At 45.8% G+C, this 26,493-nt stretch overlaps 3 protein-coding genes and 2 long non-coding RNA genes across 5 annotated transcripts; 4 read left to right on the top strand and 1 right to left on the bottom strand.

Moving 5' to 3' along the window:
- Positions 1–1,253: 1,253 nt before the first annotated feature.
- On the top strand, positions 1,254–2,902 carry LOC123119448 (uncharacterized). Its single transcript, XM_044539253.1, has 2 exons — positions 1,254–2,369; positions 2,543–2,902. The coding sequence occupies exon 1, from the start codon at positions 1,489–1,491 to the stop codon at positions 2,236–2,238; it is 750 nt and encodes a 249-aa protein (XP_044395188.1). The 5' UTR covers positions 1,254–1,488; the 3' UTR covers positions 2,239–2,369; positions 2,543–2,902.
- Positions 2,903–7,526: 4,624 nt separating this feature from the next.
- On the bottom strand, positions 7,527–10,359 carry LOC123119449 (uncharacterized). The gene is made up of 3 exons (XR_006458685.1): positions 10,001–10,359; positions 9,367–9,680; positions 7,527–8,091 (listed from the first exon to the last, which is right to left on the bottom strand). It is a non-coding gene; the product is annotated as an uncharacterized lncRNA (long non-coding RNA).
- Positions 10,360–11,411: 1,052 nt separating this feature from the next.
- On the top strand, positions 11,412–14,479 carry LOC123119447 (probable glucan 1,3-beta-glucosidase A). The gene is made up of 6 exons (XM_044539252.1): positions 11,412–11,652; positions 11,783–12,088; positions 12,659–12,817; positions 13,279–13,448; positions 13,556–14,064; positions 14,183–14,479. Exons 1-6 carry the CDS (start codon positions 11,479–11,481, stop codon positions 14,368–14,370), a joined length of 1,506 nt encoding a protein of 501 aa, XP_044395187.1. The 5' UTR covers positions 11,412–11,478; the 3' UTR covers positions 14,371–14,479.
- Positions 14,480–21,336: 6,857 nt separating this feature from the next.
- On the top strand, positions 21,337–22,482 carry LOC123124333 (putative cyclin-dependent kinase F-2). Its single transcript, XM_044544966.1, has one exon. It carries the CDS (start codon positions 21,438–21,440, stop codon positions 22,368–22,370), a length of 933 nt encoding a protein of 310 aa, XP_044400901.1. The 5' UTR covers positions 21,337–21,437; the 3' UTR covers positions 22,371–22,482.
- A 1,753-nt stretch (positions 22,483–24,235) lies between these two features.
- On the top strand, positions 24,236–26,229 carry LOC123119446 (uncharacterized). Its single transcript, XR_006458684.1, has 2 exons — positions 24,236–25,642; positions 25,711–26,229. It is a non-coding gene; the product is annotated as an uncharacterized lncRNA (long non-coding RNA).
- Positions 26,230–26,493: the final 264 nt, after the last annotated feature.

Raw genomic sequence — 26,493 nt, 5'->3', positions numbered from 1 at the left:
TAGCAAAAGACACCTCAAAAAATTAAGAGAAAAGTCCACATTTCAACCCAAACTAACCACTAAAAGTTTAATTTACAACCCTGAACTTCAAAACCGGTCGGAATACACCCTCAACTTACCATGAAGTTCAGAACACAACCTTGGTCTTGGTTTTCCGTTGGTCAAACGGTTTTGACCACAGTCAATGCTGACTGGGCATGCCAACTCAGCCTAGGGATCGTTTTTGGTGTCTCACTCGACTGACCCCGACTCCTGCTCCTCCTCTGATACAGCAGTAACCGCCCCCGCTGCACCTGACTACGGCCACTGCCGGCACTGCTGCATCGGTGACCCCGTCAAGTACGTCTCCTCGGCAAGGTGCGCATCCGGCTCTCGACGCTCGATGCCGGCCGCATCCACACGCACTGGTACGCGCGGATGGCTATTTTATATAGGTCGGTCGAGTTTCACTGGAATCCACTTGGTTCGCTAGGCATGACGCCAATTTTCCACGCGCGCATGACCCAGCAGAGCAAGTGATCGAGCAAAACGTACGTGCAGATCTGCTTTCCTGGCATGATATGGATCCGATCATGAGCGTGCGCAAGAGTCAAAGATTCAGATAAAAAGAATGAGACCTACCAAGGGCTAATCTTCGTTGACATTTTTTTATAGGAGAAACTTCGTGAGCACCACGCGTCCGAGTCGGGACTCGAACTCAGGTGGGCTGGCAGCAACCCCAGCTGTCCAGCCAACGGGTCGACGCCCCATTCTCAAAATTAAGTGGCGGCATCTGTACCGTACATACGCTCATATCCCTCCATACCGGCGACATCAAGAATTCAAGATGGGGGAGCTCCATCTTGCCATGCGTTTCTCGAGCACGTCGACGCTGGGCCTGCTCCAGACTTACTCGCAGTTGCACCTGTCGCTGATGCACTACCAGTCTACCATTGCCCGCTCTCCGTGGTGCAGCAGGAGAGGCTGCTGCGGGAGGCACCAGATGGACCTGCCGCTACGCCGGGAGTGCGTCGTGTTAAAGTGTATAAATGTAAATGTGTATACAGTATTTGTATAAACCGTATACACAAGTAGATAAGGATCGCGTTGCGTCTTGTACTCCCGGTTGTTGGGTTGTTATGATCGATCTCATAGATCTTGTATAGGATATGACTTGAAGATCAATTCATCAACTACCTAACAACTAACCTTGTAATCTTCTATCTATATATAACACGTAACGCGTCCCTGCAGATGCATACGCTTCACGCAACTTTACATGGTATTCAGAGTCATTCTCCTCTACAACACATCTCTCTCGCGCCGCCATGTCGTCCTCGAGCTCCACCGCTGCCGCACCTTCCGTCCTCATTCCCATCGCTGAAAAACTCCACCGCTCCAACTTCAACGTCTAGCGCGCGCAAGCCCTAGCCACCATCCGTGGCGCCCAGCTGGTTGCCTACCTCGATCCAGAGAGAGAACTACCGGCGCCAAAGCTCTCTGACAAGGATGGCAAGCCCACAGATACACGCCAATCCGACGTATGAGATCGACAGGGCTCGAGACTCTCAGGTTTTGAGTTTCCTTTTTAATTCCATCTCACCTCCTGTGATGGTTCAGATCGCAAATGGCATCACGGTGTCAGCAGCATGGACTGCAATCACCGAGATGTTCATCTCCGAGACGCAGGCGGCCATCGTCAACACGAGGATCGCCCTCTCCACCACCAAGAAGGGGACTTCCACCATCGCCGAGTATCTTGGCCGCATGAAGGCCCTTGGTGATGAGATGGCTGCCATCGGCAAGCCACTCACCGACGACGACATGGTGTCGTACATCCTCGCCGGCCTTGACTTCGACTACATGTCGTTTGTCTCCTCGGTCTGCGCCAGGACTGTCCCCATCAAGCCAAACGAGCTCTACTCCCAGCTGATCAGCTTCAAGAGCCGCCTAGTATGTTCGAGGGGAACTCATCTTCACACTCCTCCGCCAACGCTGCCTCTCGCGGCCGTGGTGGCTTTCCTCGTGGCGGCGGCCGCGGCAGGAACGGCAGAGGTCGTGGTCACGGTGGTGGCCGCGGCAATGGAGGCAATGGTGGCGGCCGTGGAAACGGCCACAGTGGCCGCGACAATGGAGGTGGCGGCCGTGACGAGATCCCGGAAGCCTTCTGTCAGATCTGCAAGAAGCCAAATCACACTGCCCTCGAGTGCTATCGTCGCTTCGACATCGCCTTCACCAAGGAGAAAAGCGCAAGCGTAGTGTCCAACTCCTCCTACGGTGTTGACACGAACTGATTGACACCGGCGTCACCGACCACATCACCAGCGAGCTGGACAAGCTCACCATGAGGGACAACGGCCATGACCAAGTGAACATGCCCAACGGGTCAGGTATGAAAATAACTCATATTGGTCAAGCATATGTTCGTACCCCTACTCGTAATCTTCATCTTAAAGATGTCCTTTATTCCCCTAACGCCACCAAGAACCTTGTTTCTGCCCACCGTTTGTCACAAGATAATCATGTGTTTCTCGAAACTCATCCTCGTTTCTTCTTTATCAAGGACAAGGCAACGAGGAACACCCTCCTCCACGGCAGGTGTAGATCCGGTCTCTACCCTCTATCATCAGCTTCCTTAAGCCCGGGCAGGCAAGCTTTTGGCGCCACCAAGATATCGCCGTCAAGGTGGCACAATCGACTAGGTCATCCGTCTTCGCAAATCGTTCAGCATGTTCTTAGGCAAAACAAAATTTCCTTTTCTAGTCATGAGTTGAATAAAGAAGGAGTGTGTGATGCATGCCAAAAAGGCAAAAGTCACCAACTCCCCTATCCAAATTCTAGTGCACTTCGAATGCTCCTTTAGAGCTCATTTTTTCCGATGTATGGGGGACTGCCTGTGATTCTATCAATAAAAAGAACTATTATGTGAGCTTCATAGATGATTACAGCAAGTTTACTTGGATATATCTTCTCAAACATAGATCTGAAGTGTTTAAGATTTTTCATGAATTCCAAGCACTTGTTGAAAGGCTTTTTGATCGTAAAATCATCACCATGCAAACAGATTGGGGTGGTGAGTACGAACGGTTAAACTTGTTTTTTCGCCAAGTAGGCATCACACACCACGTCTCTTGCCCCCATGCTCACCAGCAAAACGACTCTGCTGAAAGAAAGCACCGCCACATCGTCGAAGTTGGTCTTTCTCTCCTAGTCCATGCTTCCATGCCCTAAAGTTTTGGGATGAAGCATTCATTGCCGCCACATATTTGATCAATCGCACTCCTAGTAAGGTGATCAATCTAGAAACTCCTCTTGAAAAATTGTTCCATGAAAAACCAAACTATCATGCTCTTCGCATATTTGGGTGTGCATGTTGGCCCAATCTCCGTCCTTTCAATGCCCGCAAACTAGAATTTCGATCTAAGCAGTGTGTGTTCCTAGGCTACGGCAACTTACACAAATGATTCAAATGTCTAGACATAGCTGCTGGTCGTGTTTATATTTCCCGTGACGCCGTGTTTGACGAAACAGTTTTTCCCTTTGCTGCTCTAAATCCAAATGCCGGTGCACTCATCTGATCCGAAGTTCTCCTTCTCTCTGAGCAATCTCCATCTACACCTCTTGATCAAGGGGACGAACATATAGCTAATGATCCTTCAAGTAATTTTCATGAAAATCCTGCTATAAATTTTGGAGGAGATCTTGCTTTGCACCATGATTTTATGCAGCCAAAAGAGACAGACACAGAGCACGAGGAGGATCCAGGGTCTGCGCCAGATTCCCCTAGCAACGATCCCGGGGACGATCTCCCCTCGCCTGCCGTGCCAGGCAGTGGAGGCGCATCCGCCTCAGGGCCAGGCGGGCCATCATCGCGCGGACACGCGTCCTCCTGCGGGCCTGCGTGCGGCACAACGACAACAAACGGCGGGCCCGGTGCAGGTAGTGGGCCATCCACGCGCGTGCATCATGACAGGCGTTCTCCTACGCCCGCCAACCCGTCTGGGCCCGGGCGGTCCCCTGCGTCCAGCCAAGCGGCTCGACAACCGGCGGCTCAACAACCACAGCCACGGGATGCGTGCGCGCCGCAAGCCGATCCCGCCAGCATCCATCTTGGATCGGGTGCACCTGGTCGGGTGTGGCACCAGATTCGTCGGGATCCCCTGTGGCACCGGCTCCTGCTGTTGTACCTGTGCCAACGCAGTGAACAAGATCGCAACATGGGATTTTAAAACCTAAGGTCCGTACAGATGGTACGGTCAGGTATGTCAACACTCGTTTTGGTGGTCTAGCTATCACGGGTGAGCCCAACAGTCTAGGTGAGGTTTTTGAAAATAAGAATTGGAAAAATGCTATGGATGAGGAATACGATGCTCTTGTTAAAAATAGAACGTGGCATCTAGTCCCTCCAAAAAGGGGCAGAAACATCATCGATTGCAAGTGGGTTTACAGAATTAAGAGGAAAGCTAGTGGAGAAATTGATAGATACAAGGCTAGACTAGTAGCAAAGGGTTTTAAACAACGGTATGGCATAGACTATGAGGACACCTTTAGTCCTGTTGTTAAAGCAGCTACTGTCAGACTTGTTCTCTCTATTGCAGTATCAAATAGTTGGAGTCTTCGTCAATTGGATGTGCAGAATGCGTTCCTTCATGGCATTCTAGAGGAGGAAGTCTACATGAAACAACCACCTGGGTATGAGGTAAAAGGCAAAAATCACTATGTCTGTAAACTTGACAAGGCATTATATGGTCTAAAGCAAGCACCCAGAGCATGCTACTCTAGGTTAAGTGAAAAACTTCAAAGGCTTGGCTTTAAACCTTCAAAGGCTGACACGTCACTCTTCTTCTATAAGAAAGGCAAGGTAATCATCTTATGTTGGTATACGTTGATGGTATTATAGTAGCTAGCTCATCGCATGAAGCAACCGATGCGTTGCTAGAGGATCTTAAGAAAGATTTTGCACTAAAGGATCTTAGTGACTTGCATTATTTCTTGGGAATAGAAGTTAAGAGAGTAACTGATGGTATAGTCCTAAGTCAGGAGAAATACGTGTCAGATATACTGAAAAGGTCAGGTATGATGAATTGTAAAGTTTCCAACATGCCTCTTTCAACTACTGAAAAATTATCCAAAGAGGAAGGTGAGACCTTGGGAGCTGAAGGAGCTACAAACTACAGAAGTGTGGTAGGTGCCTTGCAATACTTAACACTTACAAGACCTGACATATGTTTTCCTGTCAACAAGGTATGCCAGTTTCTGCATGCTCCTACTCTCCAGCATTGGACTGTAGTTAAAAGAATTCTCAGATATCTCAGAGGTACTATGAGTACAGGATTAAAATTCACAAAGTCAACCTCAACTATGGTGAGTGCCTTCTCAGATGCAGACTGGGCAGGCTGTCCTGATGACAGAAGATCAACAGGGGGTTTTGCTGTTTTCTTTGGACCAAACCTTATTTCTTGGAGTGCACGCAAGCAGGCAACTGTGTCAAGGTCCAGCACTCAAGCTGAATATAAGGCCTTGGCGAATGCTACGGCTGAACTGATATGGGTTCAGGCTTTACTTGATGAACTTGGCATAAATCACTCTTCAGTTGCACGACTGTGGTGTGACAACATTGGTGTCACTTATCTATCAGCAAATCCGGTGTTTCATGCAAGAACAAAGCATATTGAAGTTGACTATCATTTTGTTAGAGAAAGAGTAGCTAAAAGACCACTGGACATTCGATTCATTTCTACTAATGATCAGGTTGCAGATGGTTTCACCATAGCCTTATCATGGCAGAAGTTAGAAGATTTCAAAAACAATCTCAACTTGATAAAGTTATGATTGAGGGGGCGTGTTAAAGTGTATAAATGTAAATCTATATACGGTATTTATATAAACCGTATACACGAGTAGATAAGGATCGCGTTGCGTCTTGTACTCCCGGTTGTTGGGTTGTTGTGATCGATCTCATAGATTTTGTATAGGATATGACTTGGAGATCAATCCATCAACTAGCTAACAACTAACCTTGTAATCTTCTATCTATATATAACGCGCAACGCGTCCCTGTAGATGCATACGCTTCACGCAACTTTACACGTCGAGCACTCTGCGAGGTGCACGGGCACCGGTGGAGCATGCAGCGCAGCAAGGCTCTACGTCCAGCGTTGGTTGTGGCTGCTCCTCGAGTGGGTTTGCCCGTGCCATATGGGACGACGTACTCGGGTGGTTTTGCCCATGGAGAGCGCAGAGACGCACTGCAGCTCTCCTCCGTTGCCTGTGCTAGAGGCGGTGCCGGCAAAAATGCTACACTCACGGGCTACTTTTTACTTAATCAACGGACTTTCCTTTTCCCCCTCACTAATCTCACCCCCTGATTTTCAGGGTGGGCCCGCGTCGCCTAACGCCCAATTAGCGCAACCCACGTCCGCTTAGCCCATTGAAACGCCCGTAAAGCCCCCGTGAATGTAGCATTGCTGCGGTGCCGGCGTGCTGCTACAGTCGCGGTGCATGCATGTCTGCCATGCTCAATGCACATGAAGTGCTCGACGTAATGTAATGCGCACATAGGTCAGCTCCAGCGAGCCCGCACCGCCACGAGCTCCTACTAGCACGCCCGTACTGTTGCGAGCTCTCGCTAGCTGGACAAGCAGCAGCAATACTAGCAAGCTCGAGCACGCCCATACTGCTGCGAGCTCTCGCTAGCTGGACGAGCAGCAGCAAAGAGAAGCTACTGGAGGGCGGTGCTATTCATGCGCGAGCAGCTGAGAGAAAATGCTGCGTGAGGCCGCTCGAGCTGGCTTGCGGGTACAGCAGAGATGCAGCGGCGGCCGGGGGCACGGCAGCGACAGCCAGTGGCGGAACTAGCAGCAGGTTAAGACTATGCTGACTGATAATGCAAAAAAAAGCTATGCTGACTGATAAATTTCTGTGATTTTCTGTACTTTTTATCAAGAATTAGTGGTTGGGGCGCCCCCCTTGGGGCGCCTCCTGAGACTGAGAGGTGGTTGTGCGGTGCCAGGTAGGAGGCGACTGTTTCATCATTTATTTTTCTCATTGTGGTTAGCACATGAATATGCTATTGGTGATACACAACAGGTCAATTGTTCTTGTGCTCAGCCAATTGCAAGCACGATCTACATTGAGTGTTGATGCAGTACATGGTTCACATATTATAAGAAAAATAAACCAGTCGTTTGCATTCAGCCATGCATTAGAGGAAGTAAACAACTGATCTTGGCATATAATGTCATGCGAATTCTGGTCGAAGTACCAACCTAGACAAAAGTGGATGCAACTCCAAACCTATCCTCGAAAAGACATCAAGCTAAGTAACTAAGCTAAGGATCATTCTTCAGTAGAAGATCAGTGCAAGTTCAAGACCATAGCACCATTGCTCCTTGTAACTCCTGAGCTTGAGAACACACAAATGCTTCTAGAAAAGCTTCAGACCAGCACTAACATTGCAAACCATGTCAGACTGCTAACATAGAGTCAGTAGAATCAGAAAATAAACATCAGCTAACCACAAGTACTGAAGACCGCAAGGCAAAACATGCAGAAATAAGATGATATATCATTACACTGCAACTTCATTATTTACAGCTATGGGGTATATCATCCAATCGAAAGAAAAAAAAACAGTACGTGCCTTGTTCTAGCCACTAATAAGATGTCAGCAGTTGGCCACCGAAACAAAGCTAAATTAATTTGCCGTACGACACTGCAACTTCATTTCTTTACAGCTGTGGGGTATATCACCCAATCGAAAGGAAAAAAAATAGTATGTGCCTTGTTCTAGCCCCTAAAAACATATCAGTAGTTGGCCACCAAAACAGACCTAAATTAATTCTCCATACAGGATATTAGCTATATCATGTGTGGATTCACCCAAAAAGATATCTAGCCGCCAGTGAAGAAAGATTGTAGATACTGCAAATATATACAGAAGGTTTCGTGCTGCACTGAGTGAATTTAATTGTAACATGAAAGATGTGGATGGAGTGCATCAAATGAAAATGAAATGCTCTCACTATCTCCATGTTGCTAGGCTTATTCAGACAACCTTGACATGAACAGGGTTCTGAACAGAAGACTCCAGCATGAAAACACTCGCAGTAACTGCATGAGAATTAGCCAAGTCATCAATACACCAGATAGAATGCATCATCTAAATTTGTCTGCGTTTTCAGCAACTTTTGGCAACAAAAATAATTAAAAAATCAAACTGATTTGTTAACAAAAGAAAGTATAGTTTAACTAGTCAAACCAAATTTATTTCAAATAATAATACCTGCAGTTGTTGATGTGCATATCTAAAAGAAGAAAAAGAGAAGTATCACACAGACATGGACATTTCAAGTACTGTTTCTATCTATAGTTAAGTATATTTAGCATCCCCCTTTATGGTCGTATTCTTGGGAGGCATACCTTGCTACCTCACTAGCGGTGTGGTGCTATGGCAGCGAGTTCATTATGCATATGACCACAGTAGCTGATAGCTCAACTAACAACCCATACCGGATATCTTCATTTAAATTCCTCTAAATCCTAAGTCAGTTGCACTGTACCCTTAGAACATTTTACACCACTAGTTTAAGTCTTACACAGTTAGTGATGAAAGACCAAAATGGTCTTCATTAAAGTATATAGGGGTGACTAGAAGACCATATGTGGTGATACAGTGAGTGTGACTGTGTATTAGCCAAGTGCGCCACAGCTTTCTGTTTTGGGCTTTGCTCATATTGAATTATGCTGATTATTATGTCATCAGAAAAGATAGAAGCCTTACAACACGATTAATTATCATGTCAGTATACCACCATCAGTTGCTGTGTAGAACAGGTGAAGGACAGTGAGGCTCAGTCTGTGGTTAATGTGTTGTGCTGTGCTTAACTTTAAGCTGTTGTGAAAAAGCCTATACTCTGCAGTAGAGCAGATTATAAAGTTGAAAGTTATGTTATCCAACAACTGTTATAGTATCCTCGTCTCATATGTTCTAAAGTACAATAATGTATCCATTTGCAACTGGCTTCTTATGAAAAAAAGGCGCTAACTAAACACCCAAATATCTAAAAGCAGTTCAACCATATTGCGTCATGCCAAATAGAACCTTAGATGATCCTGGGAATCAAACCACATGGAGCGCTGGAGACTGAGTCTTCACCAATTTTTGCCATGAATACTACAGTAGTACTCCCACTGTCCCACAATACAAGATTGTTTTTCAAGCTATGTTAGGTTGAAAAACAATCTTATATTGTGGGACGGAGGGAGTAAAGACTCGGCAATACACAACCTTATCACAAGAGAGCGCAACCAAAATAATAGCGAGAATAACAAACCGAGACCAATCTGAAGTAACTGAACCTAGCTCAAAGAGATCCCAAAAAGCACCTGAACTGCAGAGACGATCCACTCAGCACACTGAACGCCGAATCGAAGTCGAGAATGAGCTAATTTGTGCGATTTCTGACAAAAGAAATCAAAATCTCAGGCCACCATATGGATGGCATAGCATCAAACACCTACTGAGCATGAATCGACAAACATACATATGAATCTAAGGACACCGAAAACACAAAATCACACGGACAAATATAGCAGAAACTCATCTTGACCACAAACGAAGCAGAAGGCCCACCACAGGAAGATGAACAACACGATCTATCGATGAAAGGCCACAAAACCGGTGCTCACTCGACAACCACCTGTTAACAGAGGAAACACACATGCAAAAATTAGATAAAAGACTTGCTTCAATACAAACAAACAAAATAATAATAGAGTGATTTCAAGGGAGGAACGATCCCAAACACATCAAAAGGTACTGCTTTTTGAGGGAGTGCTGATGCTACTACAAACAGGAGCAGTTAACCAGAACTGTGACAAACGTATGTAGACGGAGGAATTTCACAAGCAATAACTACCAGTCTACGATTATGTAGCCATCACACCATCAAAATCAAGGCTAATCATCCTGCCAGGAAGAGGGAGAAAGAGAGGGGAAGGAAGAGGAGGAAGATCTTACTGATCAGAGAAGCCGGAGGCGGACTGCCACGACTTGGTGGTGCTCCCGGCTGTCACCGACGCCGGCGCACGGGAGAGGGCTGACCTCAGATCCTGCCATCTGTCAATGTGGCGGCGCCGGTGCCAGATCACAGATTGAAACCGCCGCCGCCGCCTTCTCCTCCCAGCCAATCCTCCCTCGAGGTCCAGGGCCGGTGGCGTGCTCGCAGCCGCTTCCCCTCCTCCTCCTCCCCACCTTCCCGGCCGCTAGCACCTGCTCTACCTCCTGCCAAGAATGGGAAGGACTATATTGTGGAAAGAAGAAAATGGAGAGGTTGCGTGTGCTGCGAAATTTTGGGGAGAAAAGGAGAAGGGGTGGGGGGCTCGAGGGTCGAGGCGACCGAGACGGAGGAGGAGGCGGCTAGAGCGATGCGATGGACCCACACTAACCGGCGCTTCCATTGGCCAAAACGAGCGCTGACGTGGACACGCAGCTGCGTTCTCATTGGCCAAAACGAACAGTGAACCTGCTGCCGATGTGGACATCGCGAGGGGACGCCCCTTGCGCGACTCTTAATGTGTTTAATTATAAGAGAAGTTGTTGGCTATAGCCATAGTTTTCCCAGGCCTATCTCCGCCACTGGCGACAGCTACTGCATTCACGGGAGGAGCAGGGGCGCGAGACAGAAAGAAGTCAAAGAACGATTCACGTGTTTGTTTTTCAGTCCTCCCAATCCTAGCATAGTTGGCAGTGCCCGGTCATCATTGACTGCGGTCAAAACCGCTTGACCAATGCAAACCGGAAACCAGGGTTGAGTTCTGAACCTCGTGGTTAGTTGGGGGTGTATTTCGACCGGTTTCAAAGTTCAATGTTGTAAATCAAACCGAGTGGTTAGTTCGAGATTGAAATGTGGACTTCTATAAAAAAAATAACCAAGGTTTTTTTTGCAAACAAAAATGCCGTGTTAGTAGGGCACCTCAGCTCCTCGAACCAGTATGTAACATGTTTGCTCATACAATGGAGTGTTGGGACCATTTCATCACATTTTAGGAGAAGACCGATCAAAGTGCTTGTCTCGTGAGAGTTGTATGACTTCTGGTGCGTTTATTCACAAAGTTATTTTGAATATTAAAGAGGTTGCCGCGCATTTGCACATACGCTTGAATCGATCGAAGATCCATGAATTACTTAATGTAGGATTAACAGGGCAAGGGCGCAGCCAGCGTTGATGGGTTCGGTTTGAAGTTTGAACCCAGCAAAATTTGTGAAACTTAATTCTTGATAGTGGATAGTTTTGACCCACGAGATGGTCAATGGAAACCGGAAACCCTCCCGTTCTGATCTTGTCTCCACCGAAGAAGTCAAATATCCTGATTAATCACTAGGCATCTTGGCCTATATAAGCTTGCAGAGCACAGCAGGGCAGGGCACAACACCGAGACCGAGAGAGCTCTGGCCTTCCGAGTAACCGAGGCCAAGCAGCAGTACGTAGCAGCCAAATGAGGAGCCGCCTATCCCGCTGCTTCTGGCTCCTCCTGCTGTGCCTCCTCTCCCGGCGCGCGGCGGCTGCTCCTCGCCTCCCCGTCCGAGCGGTGAACCTCGGCGGCTGGCTGGTGACGGAGGGCTGGATCCTGCCGTCCCTCTTCGACGGCATCCCCAACAAAGATCTCTTGGTACTCAACGTATAACTTTGCATACGCATACACGCCAACACATGTGGATGTGGGAGGTCGCCGCCGCCGCCGCCATGGCTCTCTGTTTTCAATTTCTTGACCGATTAGCGCGCGGTGTACGTACGTGTAGGACGGCACGCAGCTGCAGTTCAAGTCGGTGACGCAGAACGGCTATGTGGCCGCGGAGAAGGGCGGCGGCGCGGGACTGGTGGCGAACCGGTCTCAGGCGTCTGGCTGGGAGACCTTCAAGCTATGGCGGATCAACGAGACGACGTTCAACTTAAAGGTGTTCGGCAACCAGTTCGTCGGTATCCAGAGCGACGGCTCGGTGGTGGCCACGGCGACGTCGCCGGGGAAATCGGAGACGTTCCGGTTAGTGCGCAACGCCGGCAAGGACAGGATGCGGATTATGGCGCCAAACGGGCTCTTCTTGCAGGTAAGATTAAATGAAATATATGTCTCTCACTACTCATTGGCCAAAGAGGCACCAAGTGTCGTTCTACAAACAAATACTTCCTCTGTTCCAAAATAAGTGTCTCGATTTTAATACAATTGCTAAGACACTTATTTTGAGACGTTTCATTGCTCAGTACTCGTACTAAAATGAAAACCAAGTGAAAACTAACGTTCTACAAACATGTACCCCTCTATTCCTAAATGTAAGACCCTTCTGCGGTTCAATTTTTTAACTACAAAAGCGTCTTACATCTAGAAACAGAGGCAGTAAAATTGAAATTTAGTGCTAATCTAGAAAGGATGATCCAACGCCTGCATAAGAAAGAAATTAGCAAGGTATATCCAACAAAATTAGTCAATGATTTACATACAAATTTCTTAAACATTTAGTCAGCATGTACTGTACGTACGTTCAAAGCCGGCGCTGGACTCAACATGCGCCTCCAATGTTGACTTGTCTAGCCATCTAGGATATTTGACTAGTACACCAATAAGTTAGAAAGATCATTCTCTGCCATATAAACTAGCAGTCAAATTCCATTGATGGCAGGCAAACAAAGACAGCACAGTGACAGCGGACTATGGGAAGAGCACAAGCTGGGGCGACGACGACCCGTCGGTGTTCGCGGTGACCAGAGTGACGGGGCTCCAAGGCGAGTACCAGATCTGCAACGGATATGGGACGGCAAAGGCCAAGCCAATTCTCAAGGTAAAGACATTATTGAACATGCATGTGCCCACTTGCTGATTGCTACTGTTTTAAATCAAAACAATACGGTGAACAGCACTTGCAGATCATGCTTAACATGATGTGGATATCACTGCCCTCGGTGGTTCCCCTCCTAATTTGTTTCTGGTGTAGGAGTACCATGTGACTCATGTCTATGCATGCCCACTTGCACAAGGAAACAAGAGAAGAGTAGTGGCCACGATAGTACAGCGAATGACTTCAGCAGATATACCTAGTTTCAAATAATTGCAATGAAAACAATTTGGAAAGGAATTTATTCATTCATACGAAAAAAGAGATACAGAGTGTTTGGTGTTCGCGGTATAGTAACATTATAAATTGAATGTGGTTATAGCTAGGAATAAGTACTGCCATTTTTCTCTCTCTCTAGAAGTCAGAAATAAGTATCATCTCTTTGTGGAACGTTGCATGTTTGGCAGAACCACTGGAGCACATATATAGTGGAGGATGACTTCAGGTTCATATCCGAAAGCGGGCTGACCGCAGTGAGGATACCAGTGGGATGGTGGATCGCTAGCGACCCCAGTCCTCCAGCACCTTACGTCGGAGGTTCGCTTCAAACCTTGGACAAGGCATTCAAATGGGCAGAGTAAGCAGGCTTCATGTTTGATCTTGGCATAATCTTGAGCAATATCAATAAAGCTTGCATTATCTAATTATTTCTGGAATAAATGCTTGACTTCTCTGCATGGACAGGGAGTACAATCTGGGCGTCATCATCGACCTACACGCAGCTCCTGGGTCACAAAACCCCTTCGAGCATAGCGCCTCCAAGGATGGCTCGCAAGACTGGGGCACTAGCGCCGCTAACATCGCGCAAACCGTACAAGTGATAGATTTCCTTGCATCCAGGTACGCTGCGAGCCCAAGCCTCCTCGCAGTGGAGCTATTGAACGAGCCGCTGGCGCCTGGCGCGTCCCTGGAGAGCCTCAAAACGTACTATCAAGACGGGTACAATGCTGTCAGGAAGCACTCGTCAGAGGCCTACGTGATCATGTCCAACCGGCTGTCGTCCCCAGACCCGACGGAGCTCCTCGAGTTCGCCGGCGGGTTACCCAGGGCCGTCATCGACGTGCACTACTACGTGTTGTTCAACAGCATGTTTGATACTTTCACCGTGCAGCAGAATATCAATTTCATCAAAACCAACTACTCAAGCGCTCTCAACACTGTCACGAAGCAGGACGGTCCTCTCACCTTTGTAGGTATGTGTAACTAATATTTTGGTGCCTTTTGGTTTTGTAGCATGGATTTTTTGTTCCCATTCCTGCAAGACTTTAGTGAAAATGTCTGATGTGTCATGGATGACATTGTTTTCCACAGGCGAATGGGTGGCTGAGTGGCAGGTGCCCAATGCAACGAAGGAAGAGCTCCAAATGTTTGCAAATGCACAGATGGATGTGTATGGGAAGGCGACATTTGGATGGGCTTATTGGACTCTCAAGAATGTAAACAACCACTGGAGTATGGAGTGGATGATCAAGAATGGGTACATCTCCTTGAAAAACTAGGGTGTGCTTTCTACGTGTAATGACGCATGAAATAACTTTGTAGAACAATCGATGCATCTCTAGAAAAAAATTATTGAAGGTGAATAAATGAATTTGTAGTATTTGGCCATTGCTACACGTGTCTCCTCTCTTGAAATATATGGCCAACTTTTGCCCAACACCTAGGCTCTGGGGTGAACTGTTTGGTTCATACAATTCCATATGGTATCCACGCTTATGATTATTCTAGCATTATTATGCTTAAAAATCTCTACTTGCAAGGTGTGGAAGTTATACAAACTGTTATCTACTAGACAATCTCGATTAGTACAATAACCAATGCGCGCATATGCATGACCTAGGGGGCATCTTTGAGTAACATTTGGAGCTGCATAGCACGGACTTTAAAGCACCTCTGGGCCTGCATCCCTAGGAACGTTCGATTTGGCCGTTTTTCGCCAGTCATGCCTGAGCGATGCAGGCGAGCGCACGTTGGTGGCTGATGGCGCGGAGAGGCGTGACTGCTCAGGTTAGGCTGCATAGGTGGATTGCACCGCTGGAGAGCATGAGTAAAATTAATGTTGATGCAGCTCTAACCCGGAATGCCTCGGTGGGAGCTGTGGCAGATGATCTCTATGAGAGAAGAATATATGTACCTTCTGATTGCAAGATTGTCATTGTCTGACATCAAACAGAGAAGTGCGTCATCTTATGGCGCGGTCATTCGTGAAATCATAGATCATTCTAGTTTTTTTGATAGTTGCTTTTCTAGTCATGAGTTTAGGAGCTTGAATATCGAGGCTCATAATTTAGCAAAGTATGCTCTATCACTTCGGGTTGGCCGCCATGTTTGGTTAGGCAATCCGGGTGACCTTATTTTTGTCCCGGGTGACCTTATTTTTGCCCTGTAAACATTGTGACGAGTTAAATAAAATCTTCGCGAGATTGTCTAAAAAAACGTGGGTGGCTGGTGGATGCAGCCTCGTTCGTTCTGATCCACAGGTGTAGGTGAGTTTGCAGGTGGTCTGTTGGTTTAAATCCTAACCTTGTTCACTTATTAGTCCCTTCTAATCTACACAACGGTGCATCAAATTGAGATAAGCTTTACATGAAAAGGATGCATATCAATGTTATGGTTCCATATTTGCGATCGGTTGAAAGTTTCGTCGACAGTAACTATTCAATTTCGTGTTCATGTTTGGAGCAATTTGTACAGGATGTGACAAGAATTAACAGATGCCATTGTCATAATATCAGTAAGTGTTACTATTCCTGATGTAGAAAGCTTGGTATAAATAAAACCAAAGGCAGAGCAGTTGCATGGCACTCAAGCCAATCTATTTCAGCCAATACATTTAATAATGAGTTAAAAATTTGAATTTGAATTGCTCAATGATAATTTTGGCAAATATATAATCAGCTGGGAGCACTTGGTGAAGGCGTATCTGAGCTCGAACTGCTATTCCAAATATACATCCAACACTCATATTGCCTTTTCATATGCGATCACGATGCTGCATAATTAGACATTATGGTTCATAGTACGAAGGTTGCAAAAACTTGTACAACAACATAACATGGCTAAAAACAAAAGAAATAATCACTTTGATGCTTCATTATGGTTTATTAAAATATCCCTTCAGTAATTTTACATGTCTAAACTACACTTGTCTAGGCAATGCTTTCACGTTCCAGGATTTTCTCTAGATTCATTAGAACTGCAGTTGCCTTCTTAAACAAGCTTGTTAATGTGTCCATTTTTTTATTTGTCATCTTTCTTTTTTGCGGTCAGATATGCACAAAAACTAATAGGATACTAGCTTGGCCTATCTTGACGGTATCAAACTGCACTCTAGAACAATAGCTCTACTAGGTATCTCTTTGGAGGTATTATTACAACATTTTGTGTCGTCCCTTTGGCTTGTCTTATCTTTAAAAAATTCTTTGGTAGTGCTTAATAAGCTTTCTTATGCCGCTTTGACGATGTGGTAGAATGCCGAGAGAGGTAGCTGCCCTCTATTGCGCGAAGGAAGACGTTGAGCTTCTACTTTCTTCATGTGTAAATTGACCTCTTAATATGTGCAGAGCAGTTCTTGTAATGGCATGCAATGCCTGCCCCAACTTGGGTTCAAAATAAAAAACCTCCCAATGCGTTATGCTGCCGAAATTTCGATTGTAAATTGCCATGACTTGTCAAAAATTTGGCCTTGTTTGTAAGGGAACAAAAACTTTAGGGGGTTGGCTGCAAATTGCTAGGGACTTGGTTGCAAGATTTTTTGTTTGTGCGGATGTAAAAAGAATTACTAAATGATTTTAAAATTAAATGATATCATTATCCCACGATCGTCAGTGTCTACAAGAAAGGGGAGACCCTCCGCTTGGCTGACAAGAAGTAGTCGTTGTTGCTGCTTGTCAGGTCATGTCAATGTGAGGTACTCCAAGGCACCTACAATGTTACGGTATCTGGTTGCATCTTCAATGTCAAGTTTTTCGCCTTTAACCAGAGATAGTTTCTCTATCGTGGACAATGATGCAGCACCTTGCTTACACTTCACTATGTTTAATCTAGCTAAGATTTCACTAACACTTAGCTTAAGAAAGTTGTATCCACTCTCTAGCCCTATGTACCTCAATACCAAGGAAACAGTGAAAGCTCCTCTAGATCCTTCGGTGAAATTTGTGATTGAAGTCCATGAATCAAGGTTGGAACAATTGATGGACTAGACCCTGTAATAATGATGTCATCCACATATACTAAGATATATATTAGTATCCCCGTCCTTTAAAAAAAAAGTAAGGTGTTGGACAGAGATGATGTAAAGGGAAAGTAGTGGCTATACCCAAGATTGCTGCACCCCCGCTGCACCCACCTATCCAGCCGTTTGAAATCCTAGAGATGTGTGCGCTGGCCTGTTGCGTGGCAGAACTTTTTCAAACCATTTGTTCTGATTACCTATCTTACTTTCTATGCCCACATGAACACCGAAAGATTCCCTGCACATCTCTCTCTCCTCTCACCCGGTTTTACCACTCTCTCACACAAGCACTCTCTTCTGCATGCCCTCTCTCTCACAGGTCGCACTCTTTCACCTAAAAAACAAAAACCTCTCTCTAACACACAAGTTCTCTCTCTCTCTCTCTCTCTTGTTTAAAAAACTGGAGTAGAAAACGTAGAGTATGCATGTCTCTGATGGACTCTTTCTCTCACTTCTTTAAAAAAATACTCCCGTCTCTCTCTCACTTGTCTCTGATAAGTTCTCTCTCCTGAATTTCTCACTGGCAAGTTCTCTCTCGGTAAAAAAATCTACACGCATTCTCTGTAGTTTTATGTGGTCTGTGTGCTACCCCACCTTTTTGTGTCTTAAGTCTGCAACAACTGTAGGGCACAGTCGAGACAAAGCACATAGGACAAATAGTGCACTATTCCCTCTGTTAATCATAATTTAACCTTTGACGTGTCAGTTGTTCTTGGAACAGATCTCGAGAAAAGCAGTACAACATGGACGGGCTAGATAAGAGGGTGCAGCGTGGGTGCACCAAACCTGGGTATAGAAAAGCCACTCTCAGGATGTAAATCCTAGTTCTTGAAGCCTGGAACTGAAACTACAATATAGAGCTCTGGGTGCATGTTTGAGTGCATACAATGCTTTATCCAATTTACAAAAATAGTGTGGGTACTCCTTTTCTTCATAACTTGGTGGTTTTCTTATGGACACTTCCTCCTCAAGAATACCATGGTGAAATGCATTCTGGACGTTAAGTTGTTGAAGACATCAACCTTTGGACAAAGCAAGAGACAATACAAAATGTATGGTGGCAGATTTTATAACTAAACTGAAGTTGTCTTCATAATGTACCCCATAGCTTTGTCTGAAGCCCTTGGTAACCAGACGAGCCTTGTAACGACCAACTGTTCCATCAACTTTATTCTTTATCTTGGACACCCATTTATAATCAACAATATGTTGGCCCTTCACAGGAGCAAGGAGGCACCACATATGGTTTTTTCGATCAAGGCATCAAATTCTTCATCCATGGCTTACTTCCACTTGGGATCATGAGCGGCTTCCACATGTGACCTTGGTTCAGCTGGAGTCAAAGAACTTGATACAATCTTAACACACCATGTCATTGGGAAGCACCTTTGGTTTTGATATACCATGTTGCAACCGTGTACGGACAGCAGGTGGTGTAGATGTGCCTCCAGCTGCAGAAGGTCCGGTGTAGTCCAGGACGCCATCCACCCGAGCAGAGGCATGTCTGCCTGGCGCATCAGGATCGTCGGCATCACGAGAGCTATATCTCGCCTATAGCGAGATACGTGTTCCCCTGGCCTGAAGCTTTTATCCCTCGCGTAGGTATTGGACCGGCCGTTTTCATTTTTTCTATTCGCTCGCTCCTCGCCTGGAAGAAAGACCCTCATTAACTCTACTATTTTGTTGGTTTTCTGCAGGTTTTTTCGGGGTTTGTTTTTTTCGAACAAAAAACTATTTCCTCTGTTTCTCTTTGGACATTCTTCGGGTTTTTTTCGGTTTCTTTGTTTCTTTCTCATTTTCACTCTTTTCACTCTATTTGCATTGGTTTTCTTCGGTTTTCAACTTTCATTTACTTTCTTTCTTTATTTTATTTGTTTCTTTCTCGGTTTACATTCTTTTTCTTCCTTTTTCTTTGCTTTTCATATTTTTCTTTCCTGATTTTCACTAATTTGCACTTTTCTACATTAGTTTTCTCAGTGTTTTTCTTTTAGTTCAGTTTTTTTGTTTCTTTCTTGGTTTTTCACTTTATCTTTGGTTTTCGTCACTTTTCTTATGTTTCTTTGTGGGTTTTCATTGGTTTTCCTTTTTTACCACATGTCTAATTTTTTCAGTACATTGTGTACATGTTTAGCGTACATGTGAAAGATTTTTTTTCATACACGTTGAACATTTTTCTAATACACAATGTGCATTTTCTTAAATACATGTACTAAAGATATTTTTCAAATACATGGTACACATTTTTTAAATATACATTGACATTTTTAGTGGCCTCCTCGCTCCTGTCTTACTACACTGGCGTCGTCGTCGTCATTGTCGTTCTCTCCCGCGTGTTGTTGCACTAGCGCCATCGGCGGCATAGTTCCTCTCAACCACCTCTCCCATGTCCTACTACACTAGTGTAGTCGTCGTTCCTCTCGGTCTCCTTTCTAATGTCCTGCTACACTAAAGCCATCGCTGACGTCATTCCTCTCGGCCTCCTCGCTCGCGTCCTACTACACTCGCGTCGTCGTCGTCATCGTTCTTTCCGGCCTCCTCCTTCGCGTCCTACTACACTGAGGCCGCCATGGCGCGCGCACTGCATTTTTTCTCCATCATCCTCTGCATCAGTGTCCTCCTTGTTACTCCACACTAACTTTCTCGGCGGTAGCGGTGCTAGCAACTAGTTCACTGTGCCGCCGATGGGATCGCTCCCCCGCGACTCCGTGCTTGTCATGTCGGACGCGGCGGCGCTACCGCCGCCCATCTCTGTCGTCGAGGCACCTCTAGTGTAACACTATGTGTTATGCGTAGCTGTTAACTCTTAATCATATCCAGCGTATGCAACCCAACAACGTGCACTAGTATGAGCACAACCAATGCGAGCAACCAAATGCGATGCGTAGAGGCATCGTTACGATGCAGGGAGAGGACATGCAGGCAACCAATCAACATGCAAATGTTGGTTTTTTGCATGCATATGCTCAACCAGGCCCAACTGGGACACGTATGCAAAGTGGCAAAAAATAATGCAAGTAACCAAACGCGCCCTTGATGTCTGTACTGCAGCACACAGTCTAAAGAACTGGTGTTAGCGTAGAACTGGGCTGCTCTACTGTAGCGAATTTCAATTAGTTAATGTAGCGAACTGGAATTAGTTACTGCAGTGATAGTTTTTTTAAGTGTACTTCTTTAAACTGTATACTTTGAAAATGTGCAAACATTTTTAAAATTTCTGAACAATTTTGAGAAAAAGGAATATTTTTTGAATATGTCTACAAATTATGAAATTCTGAACAAATTTTGAAACTGCGAACATTTTTTGAATTTTTGAACAAATATTTGAGAAAAGGAACATTTCATGAAATTCGAACGAAAATTCATAACTATGAACCTTTCTAGAATTTATTAACAAAAAGTGCAAAATGGAACTTTTCATCAAATTCCGAACAAAAAACTGGAACCACAAACATTTCTAAAATTTATGACCAAAATTTGGAATCATGAACATTTTTTGAATTGCCGACAAATTTTAAAAGAATGTGAACTTTTTTGAATTTGTGAACAACTTTTTAAAACTAGGTACATTTTTGGAATTCTTGTGCATGTTTTGAATTTGTGAACAAAATCTATAACGGGAACAGTTTTTTTTGAAATTGCTGCACATTTTTTGAAACCTGAACATTGTTTTCTAAAGTCTGGTCATATTTTGTTAAGAGGAACATTTTTTAAAATCGGATTTTTTTTGAAATTTTCGTAAAAATAAACAATAAAAGTAAACTTAAAAAGGCAAAAATAATAAAGAAAATGAAAAAGAAAAACAGAAACAGATTCACGAAAAAAGAAAACATAAATAAAAATAAAACCAAAATAAAAAGAGAAACCAGGAAAGAACCGGTTTTGGAACCTTCTAGAAGCTGCGAGAAGGTTCACAGATGGGCCGGCCCATTGGATCGATACCAGTGTGCGGTACGTCTTTCCGGAAAGCAGCGCGGAAGAAAAAAAAAAGCGAACAAGGGGAACTTGAAGCTATCCTACGGGCCCAATACAAGTAGGTTTCGCTGTGGGTGAGCCATTGTTTGCCAAAAAAAGAAAAGAAAAAAGCGGTGAGCTGTCGGTGCGCGTGACCCACATAAACGCTACGCGCAGGCCACGCGTTACCTTGTCCGGATCGGACATGGAGACATCGCCGTCCTCCTAGCTGCCTATATATACATCTAGTACATCCCCACGTACTCCGCTCGTCTAGACATCGATTCCCCGTCGAGAAAGAATCCGAAGCCAGCTCCAGCCTACGCGCGTTTCTCCCCGGCCGACCGACCCAGCTCGCACGCACAACAACGTTCTGAGCTCATGTTGACGGCAGTAGGCGCACGTTCCGAGCCCACGCCGACGGCCACCCGCAAGCGCCCGGCGGCGGAGCGCGTCGCCAACGGCAACGGCGGCAAGAAGGCCCGATACTCGTTCGGGAGCATCCGCGACTACGAGACGCTGGAGGTGCTCGGGGAAGGCGCCTACGGCCAGGTCTTGAAGGCGCGCGACCGCCGCGGGGGCAAGAAGGTGGCGGTGAAGTGGATCCGCGCGCCCGACATGCCGGCCGTGATCCGCGAGGCCGGCTGCCACGCGGCCTGCCGCGGCCACCCGTCCATCGTGGACATCCTGGACGTGGCGACGGACGCCGACACGGGGGACATGTTCCTCGTCATGGAGCTCGTCGCCGGCGGCCTCACCCTGCGCGAGCACCTCTACAAGCCTCTGTCGGAGGACGTGGTGCGCGTGATGATGCGGCAGCTCCTGGACGCGGCCGAGAGGATACACGGGGCCGGCGTCGTCCACCGGGACATCAAGCCCGAGAACGTCCTCGTCACCATGTTCGGCGAGCTGAAGATGGGCGACTTCGGATCGGCGACGCGGCGGAAGCCGCCGCGGGTACCGTACGAGGAGTGCCGCGTGGGCACGCTGATCTACACCTCGCCGGAGCAGCTGGAGGGAAACCGGTACTACGGGCAGGCCGTGGACATGTGGGCGCTCGGGTGTATCATGGCTGAGCTGTTGGCCGGCGGGACCCTGTTCGTGGGAGACACGGAGGAGGGCATGGCCGCCGAGATGTCCAAGCTACGAGAGCAGATCGCCTCCACGGGGAAGATGCACTTGGAGTGGTTCCCGGATCTTTCGGAAGCCGGGCACGACCTCCTGACTGGCCTGCTTGCCTTCAACCCCGACGAGCGGCTCACGGCGGTGGAAGCGCTTCACCATCGGTGGTTCAACAAGGCCTCTGCTTCGTGACTCTGTTAAGTTAATTAGCTTCATTAGACCGATAGACGAAATGTTCAATGCATTGCTCTGTAGTGTCCCAGAGTTAGCTTAATGATCCTGCAACCCTTCTGCAGGTTTGTTTTGGGGAAAAGGTTTGGATAAATTTAAGCGTCTATGCACGAACTTAATTGAGATATAATCTATGTGTGCTGTTGTGCGCATCCCAATTTGAGACAAATCTTTGAAATGCACGATGGACTTGCTACTTATGCAAATATGCTGCAATGTACAGAACGTATTATATATTTCTCTTCCATTTATCCTTCAATCGTTGGTTTTTCATTTTTCATAATCAGATAACTGCACGGCAGTGATCACTTTTTTTCCTTGCAATATTCGAGTCCTCGGTGACTCAAATGCTTTGTTCAAGTCACTTGTCATGGTTGCTTTTTTCCCCACAGTTAAGAGTGATTGAAGCTTCGAGGGTGGCATGTCAAAAATACTCCCTTCGTCCGAAATTATTTGTCACAGAAATAGCGTAATTTTGGAAGCGCATGCGCCGCTGCAGAACAGAACAACATAAACAATTCAGTTGTATTCAAATAGTAATACTAGTATATAACAAAGAATGCACATACAACGCCGTGAAGAAAGAAAACCAAGCAGCCAACAATGCACTTGCATAAGCGCGACAACGATGTGAGCACCATTGCACACACAATATTTACAAAGTCTTCGTTTAATTGGGAAAGAATCAATATACTTGTAATGTTGAATTAAGATTTACTAATAAGACAAAAAGAAACCATTGGACAAAATTGTTCTTCGATGTTAAGGTGATAGCTGTGAATAAGTCTGACTACTTGGAAAAGATAGAAGAATAAGACGCATTTTCTTTTCTTTTTCAAATTCGCGTGGTATGGTGAGTTTTAGATGGACGAGGGAGATTGCGGTCGAGTGGGGGAGTGAGTTCACAATCATCACCATCAACTCCAATTTATAAGATAGTAGAAAATTTGGGGGCTATGAACTCCCGAAAGACACTTATTTTGTCTCTAAATATTAATCACTCTAGTTTATCCGATCCAACTAATTTCATTGCATTTTTTTATCTGCCATGAATCCAGATATGTGAAATGGTTAATGTCGTTTTAGTTTATTGCTAGATCATGGGAATCTGCTCATTAAAGTGGAAGAATATCAAGATCCTTTAGATGTGTTTGGTTCAAGTCACAGGGTGGAATGTAATGGGTGGAAGAATCTGCTCATTAAAGTAGTATTATTATTTTAACAAATTCCGAAAAGATATTACCTAATTTGTAAATTTAAAAAATATTAGCCCGTGGGCCTCGCTCAGGCCGAAGAGGCACTTTTCGGCCGCACTTAGACCGAACTTCGGTCTTCGGTCACGATTCGGCTGAGGAGTGGCCGTTCTGGGCCGAAGATATTAACTTCAGGCTCGCCCTAACCGAAGAGCTATCTTCGGCCTACACCAAGCCGAAGAGCGCACCTGCTTCAGCTACAACAACTACGCTAGCGTGTGCAAGACGGAGGACATCCCCGACAGCCAGTGCAACACGCGCCGCCTCCAGCGCAAGTGCTACTGCAAGAGGGTATATGTGCTACAGCCCAAGCCGACATCATCTCCTACTGAATCCGTGCCGTTAGATCGCTTACGTTCGTCAGATGTTCGTGCGTTCCACTTAGAATCTCTACTACTATAAAAACCTGAGTTGGTGGTGATGGTGTGTCTGCCATCGTGCATTCACAACCGTCTGATCGATCTGATCTAATGGACACGGTGAAATCTGGTCAATTTTGCAAACAGACGCCCGCCACTTCCATCACATATTTGCAGATAACCCCCTGCCTTTCCCGTTCAGCCCCATGGCCCCCATCTCTTCCCCACGCCCACCTTATCCAATCATCTCAGGAAAGGCATGCCGCCGGCAGCGCTGGAACCGATCTGGCGCGGTGGCTGCCGTCGACGCCGTGTGCCCCCGGAACCTCTCATGCATCCTCTCAGCCACACGGCCCACCAACACCATGGCCCTCTCGTCCATCTCTTCCACCCCATCCCCATCTTCTCCGATGCCGACCTCGGCAAGCATGCCGGCGACGCATCTCCTGCCCCTTCCTCTGCGCATTAGTCCCAGCGCCCAACATCTCCACACCCCCTCCTCCTCGCCATCTCCTCCACCCCCTTCCCCGTCTCCTGCCGCTGACCGCCGCCGGCTATGTGTTGCTTCCTTGGCGGAGGCGCTTCCGCATAGTCCACCTCCTCCTTCCCCACTGTCACTGAAGCGCCCCATGTGGAGGTGCTATGCTTGGCTACTGCCTCTCCTTCCCAATCCTCATCCCTCCCACCCGTGCCGCCTCCAAAATTCATTTTTTTGTTACCCATAGTTCAATTCGTGCGCTCAGGTCGAACTCTCTAGAAGGGACGAGGATCTAGAAGCCAGTCTTGCAGAGTTGCAGTCCAATATAAATCAAATGGGTAGGCAGATGGGACTCAAGCTGCTTGTACTACACCTCAAGAGCCACACGCTCGTCACGCCAATCTGGAGGTGAATCTAGCTGCTTGGCTACCCGTTTTCTCATGGGACTGGAATACTACAGGCCGTTATGTTTAAGTAGTGATTGTCTGATGCCCTTTTAGGTCAGAAGATAGATGAGGCGAGATCTTCAGAGCCAATATTGTTTTTCACATATTTTCTAATTAAGCAAACAACGAAAAGAAGGGCATACTATGGTTGACAAATGATTCCATGGCCTATTTGTAGATTCGTGGTGGTGTTGTACACAAATTCAGGTTCGCTGTGCATATGTAGCAAAGTGTTCAGTCAAACATGTCTACTTCGTTCTTGTTTGTCCTGGAACCATTTATAAATGTGTGCTCAAGCTATAGTATATATGTTTTTTCGATTCATGGCTGCCATTTATCTTCTCATTTAAGTTTGGTGTGCCTAATATACTGGCACACAATGAGCAATGTTGAATACTTGGAAGAAAGGTAGCATAATATATTATTTTGTCTTCTACAGCTGTTCCAAGGAAAGGAGCAGTTCTATTAAGGATGGATATGATAATATGTATTGGAGAATGCTCGTCGTCCTGGTAATTTCGGAGATCTGGCATCAGCACAATCGTCTTATCTTTCAAATTTTGTAGTTATCGGCTCCAACGCTCGCATGTCTTGCGATTGCGAAGCCAATGTAAGGAGTCTGATGCGCCCGCTGGCGTGCATTCCTTCAGTGCCTCTCCTCTGGCATCAACCTGAATGACCACGACAATCGCTGAATGTGAGGTGACCATTGCTTTCAATTCATTTTTGTGTTTATACTGAAGTGATTTGGTGTCTGTTTTGCAGGATAGTTTAACTTGCGAGAAAATACTATTGCATTTAAAAAAAGCGATTATGCTTGATCTTATAAGCAATATTGCATTTAAAGAAGTGTTTCTCACTAAGGAAGGTAATTATAATAAGCATAAGAATCAGCACGTGATTGTTTTTAGGATAACTGAAATATGCAAAAAAAAAAAAAATGCCAGAAGATCCTGATCTTACTAAGCACAGAGTTCTTGGCTTAAGTACCAGGCAGTAGGTGACTGGTTTTCATGGCGTTACAGCCAAATCTTGCTTTATGTAATGTAAGAAGAGACTGAAAGTTTGTTCTATTAAGCAACAATCTAATGATATATATATACAGCAAAGGTTGCCTGCAAGAAGCATTGCCTTCTGTACGTTGAGCATTTGTTTGTATATCTAAGCTCAATAAATTGCGTTTCACAATGACAATTCAGATATGTTGTTAGTCGTTCGGCTTAGCAATTCCAGAAGTTGTAGTTCCAGCCAAACATCTAAATACTGAGCTCAAATTGCAGAAAATACTGGGTGTTCAGTACTTGATTTTGGACTATATGTTCACCTATCTCTAGGGTGCCATGATCTCATCTAAAGGATCTTTTGTACTAACACATACCTTGATGTCGACATCGACAGCAGCAGAGATAATATACGCCATATAATCTTGTAAACATATGTGTAGATCAGTACAAGTACTTTCAGTCTTCCTCCTTGTGAATTAGTCTTTCAAGCTGTAGATGGTCAGGAGCCGCCTGAGCCCTGCAAAGATAATGTTCAAGCTACAGC

This window comes from Triticum aestivum, chromosome 5D (assembly GCF_018294505.1).
Source record: "Triticum aestivum cultivar Chinese Spring chromosome 5D, IWGSC CS RefSeq v2.1, whole genome shotgun sequence".
Lineage (NCBI taxonomy): Eukaryota > Viridiplantae > Streptophyta > Magnoliopsida > Poales > Poaceae > Triticum > Triticum aestivum.
This window is presented reverse-complemented; position numbering and strand designations above follow the sequence as displayed.

Excerpts from the sequence above, each read along its gene's own strand:
- LOC123119448 (XM_044539253.1), top strand. The coding sequence starts at position 1,489 with ATGGCAAGCCCACAGATACACGCCAATCCGACGTATGAGATCGACAGG.
- LOC123119447 (XM_044539252.1), top strand. The coding sequence starts at position 11,479 with ATGAGGAGCCGCCTATCCCGCTGCTTCTGGCTCCTCCTGCTGTGCCTC. Across the intron at positions 12,089-12,658 it reads CAAACGGGCTCTTCTTGCAG|GCAAACAAAGACAGCACAGT; the intron begins GTAAGATTAAAT and ends CATTGATGGCAG. Across the intron at positions 14,065-14,182 it reads CGGTCCTCTCACCTTTGTAG|GCGAATGGGTGGCTGAGTGG; the intron begins GTATGTGTAACT and ends TGTTTTCCACAG.
- LOC123124333 (XM_044544966.1), top strand. The coding sequence starts at position 21,438 with ATGTTGACGGCAGTAGGCGCACGTTCCGAGCCCACGCCGACGGCCACC.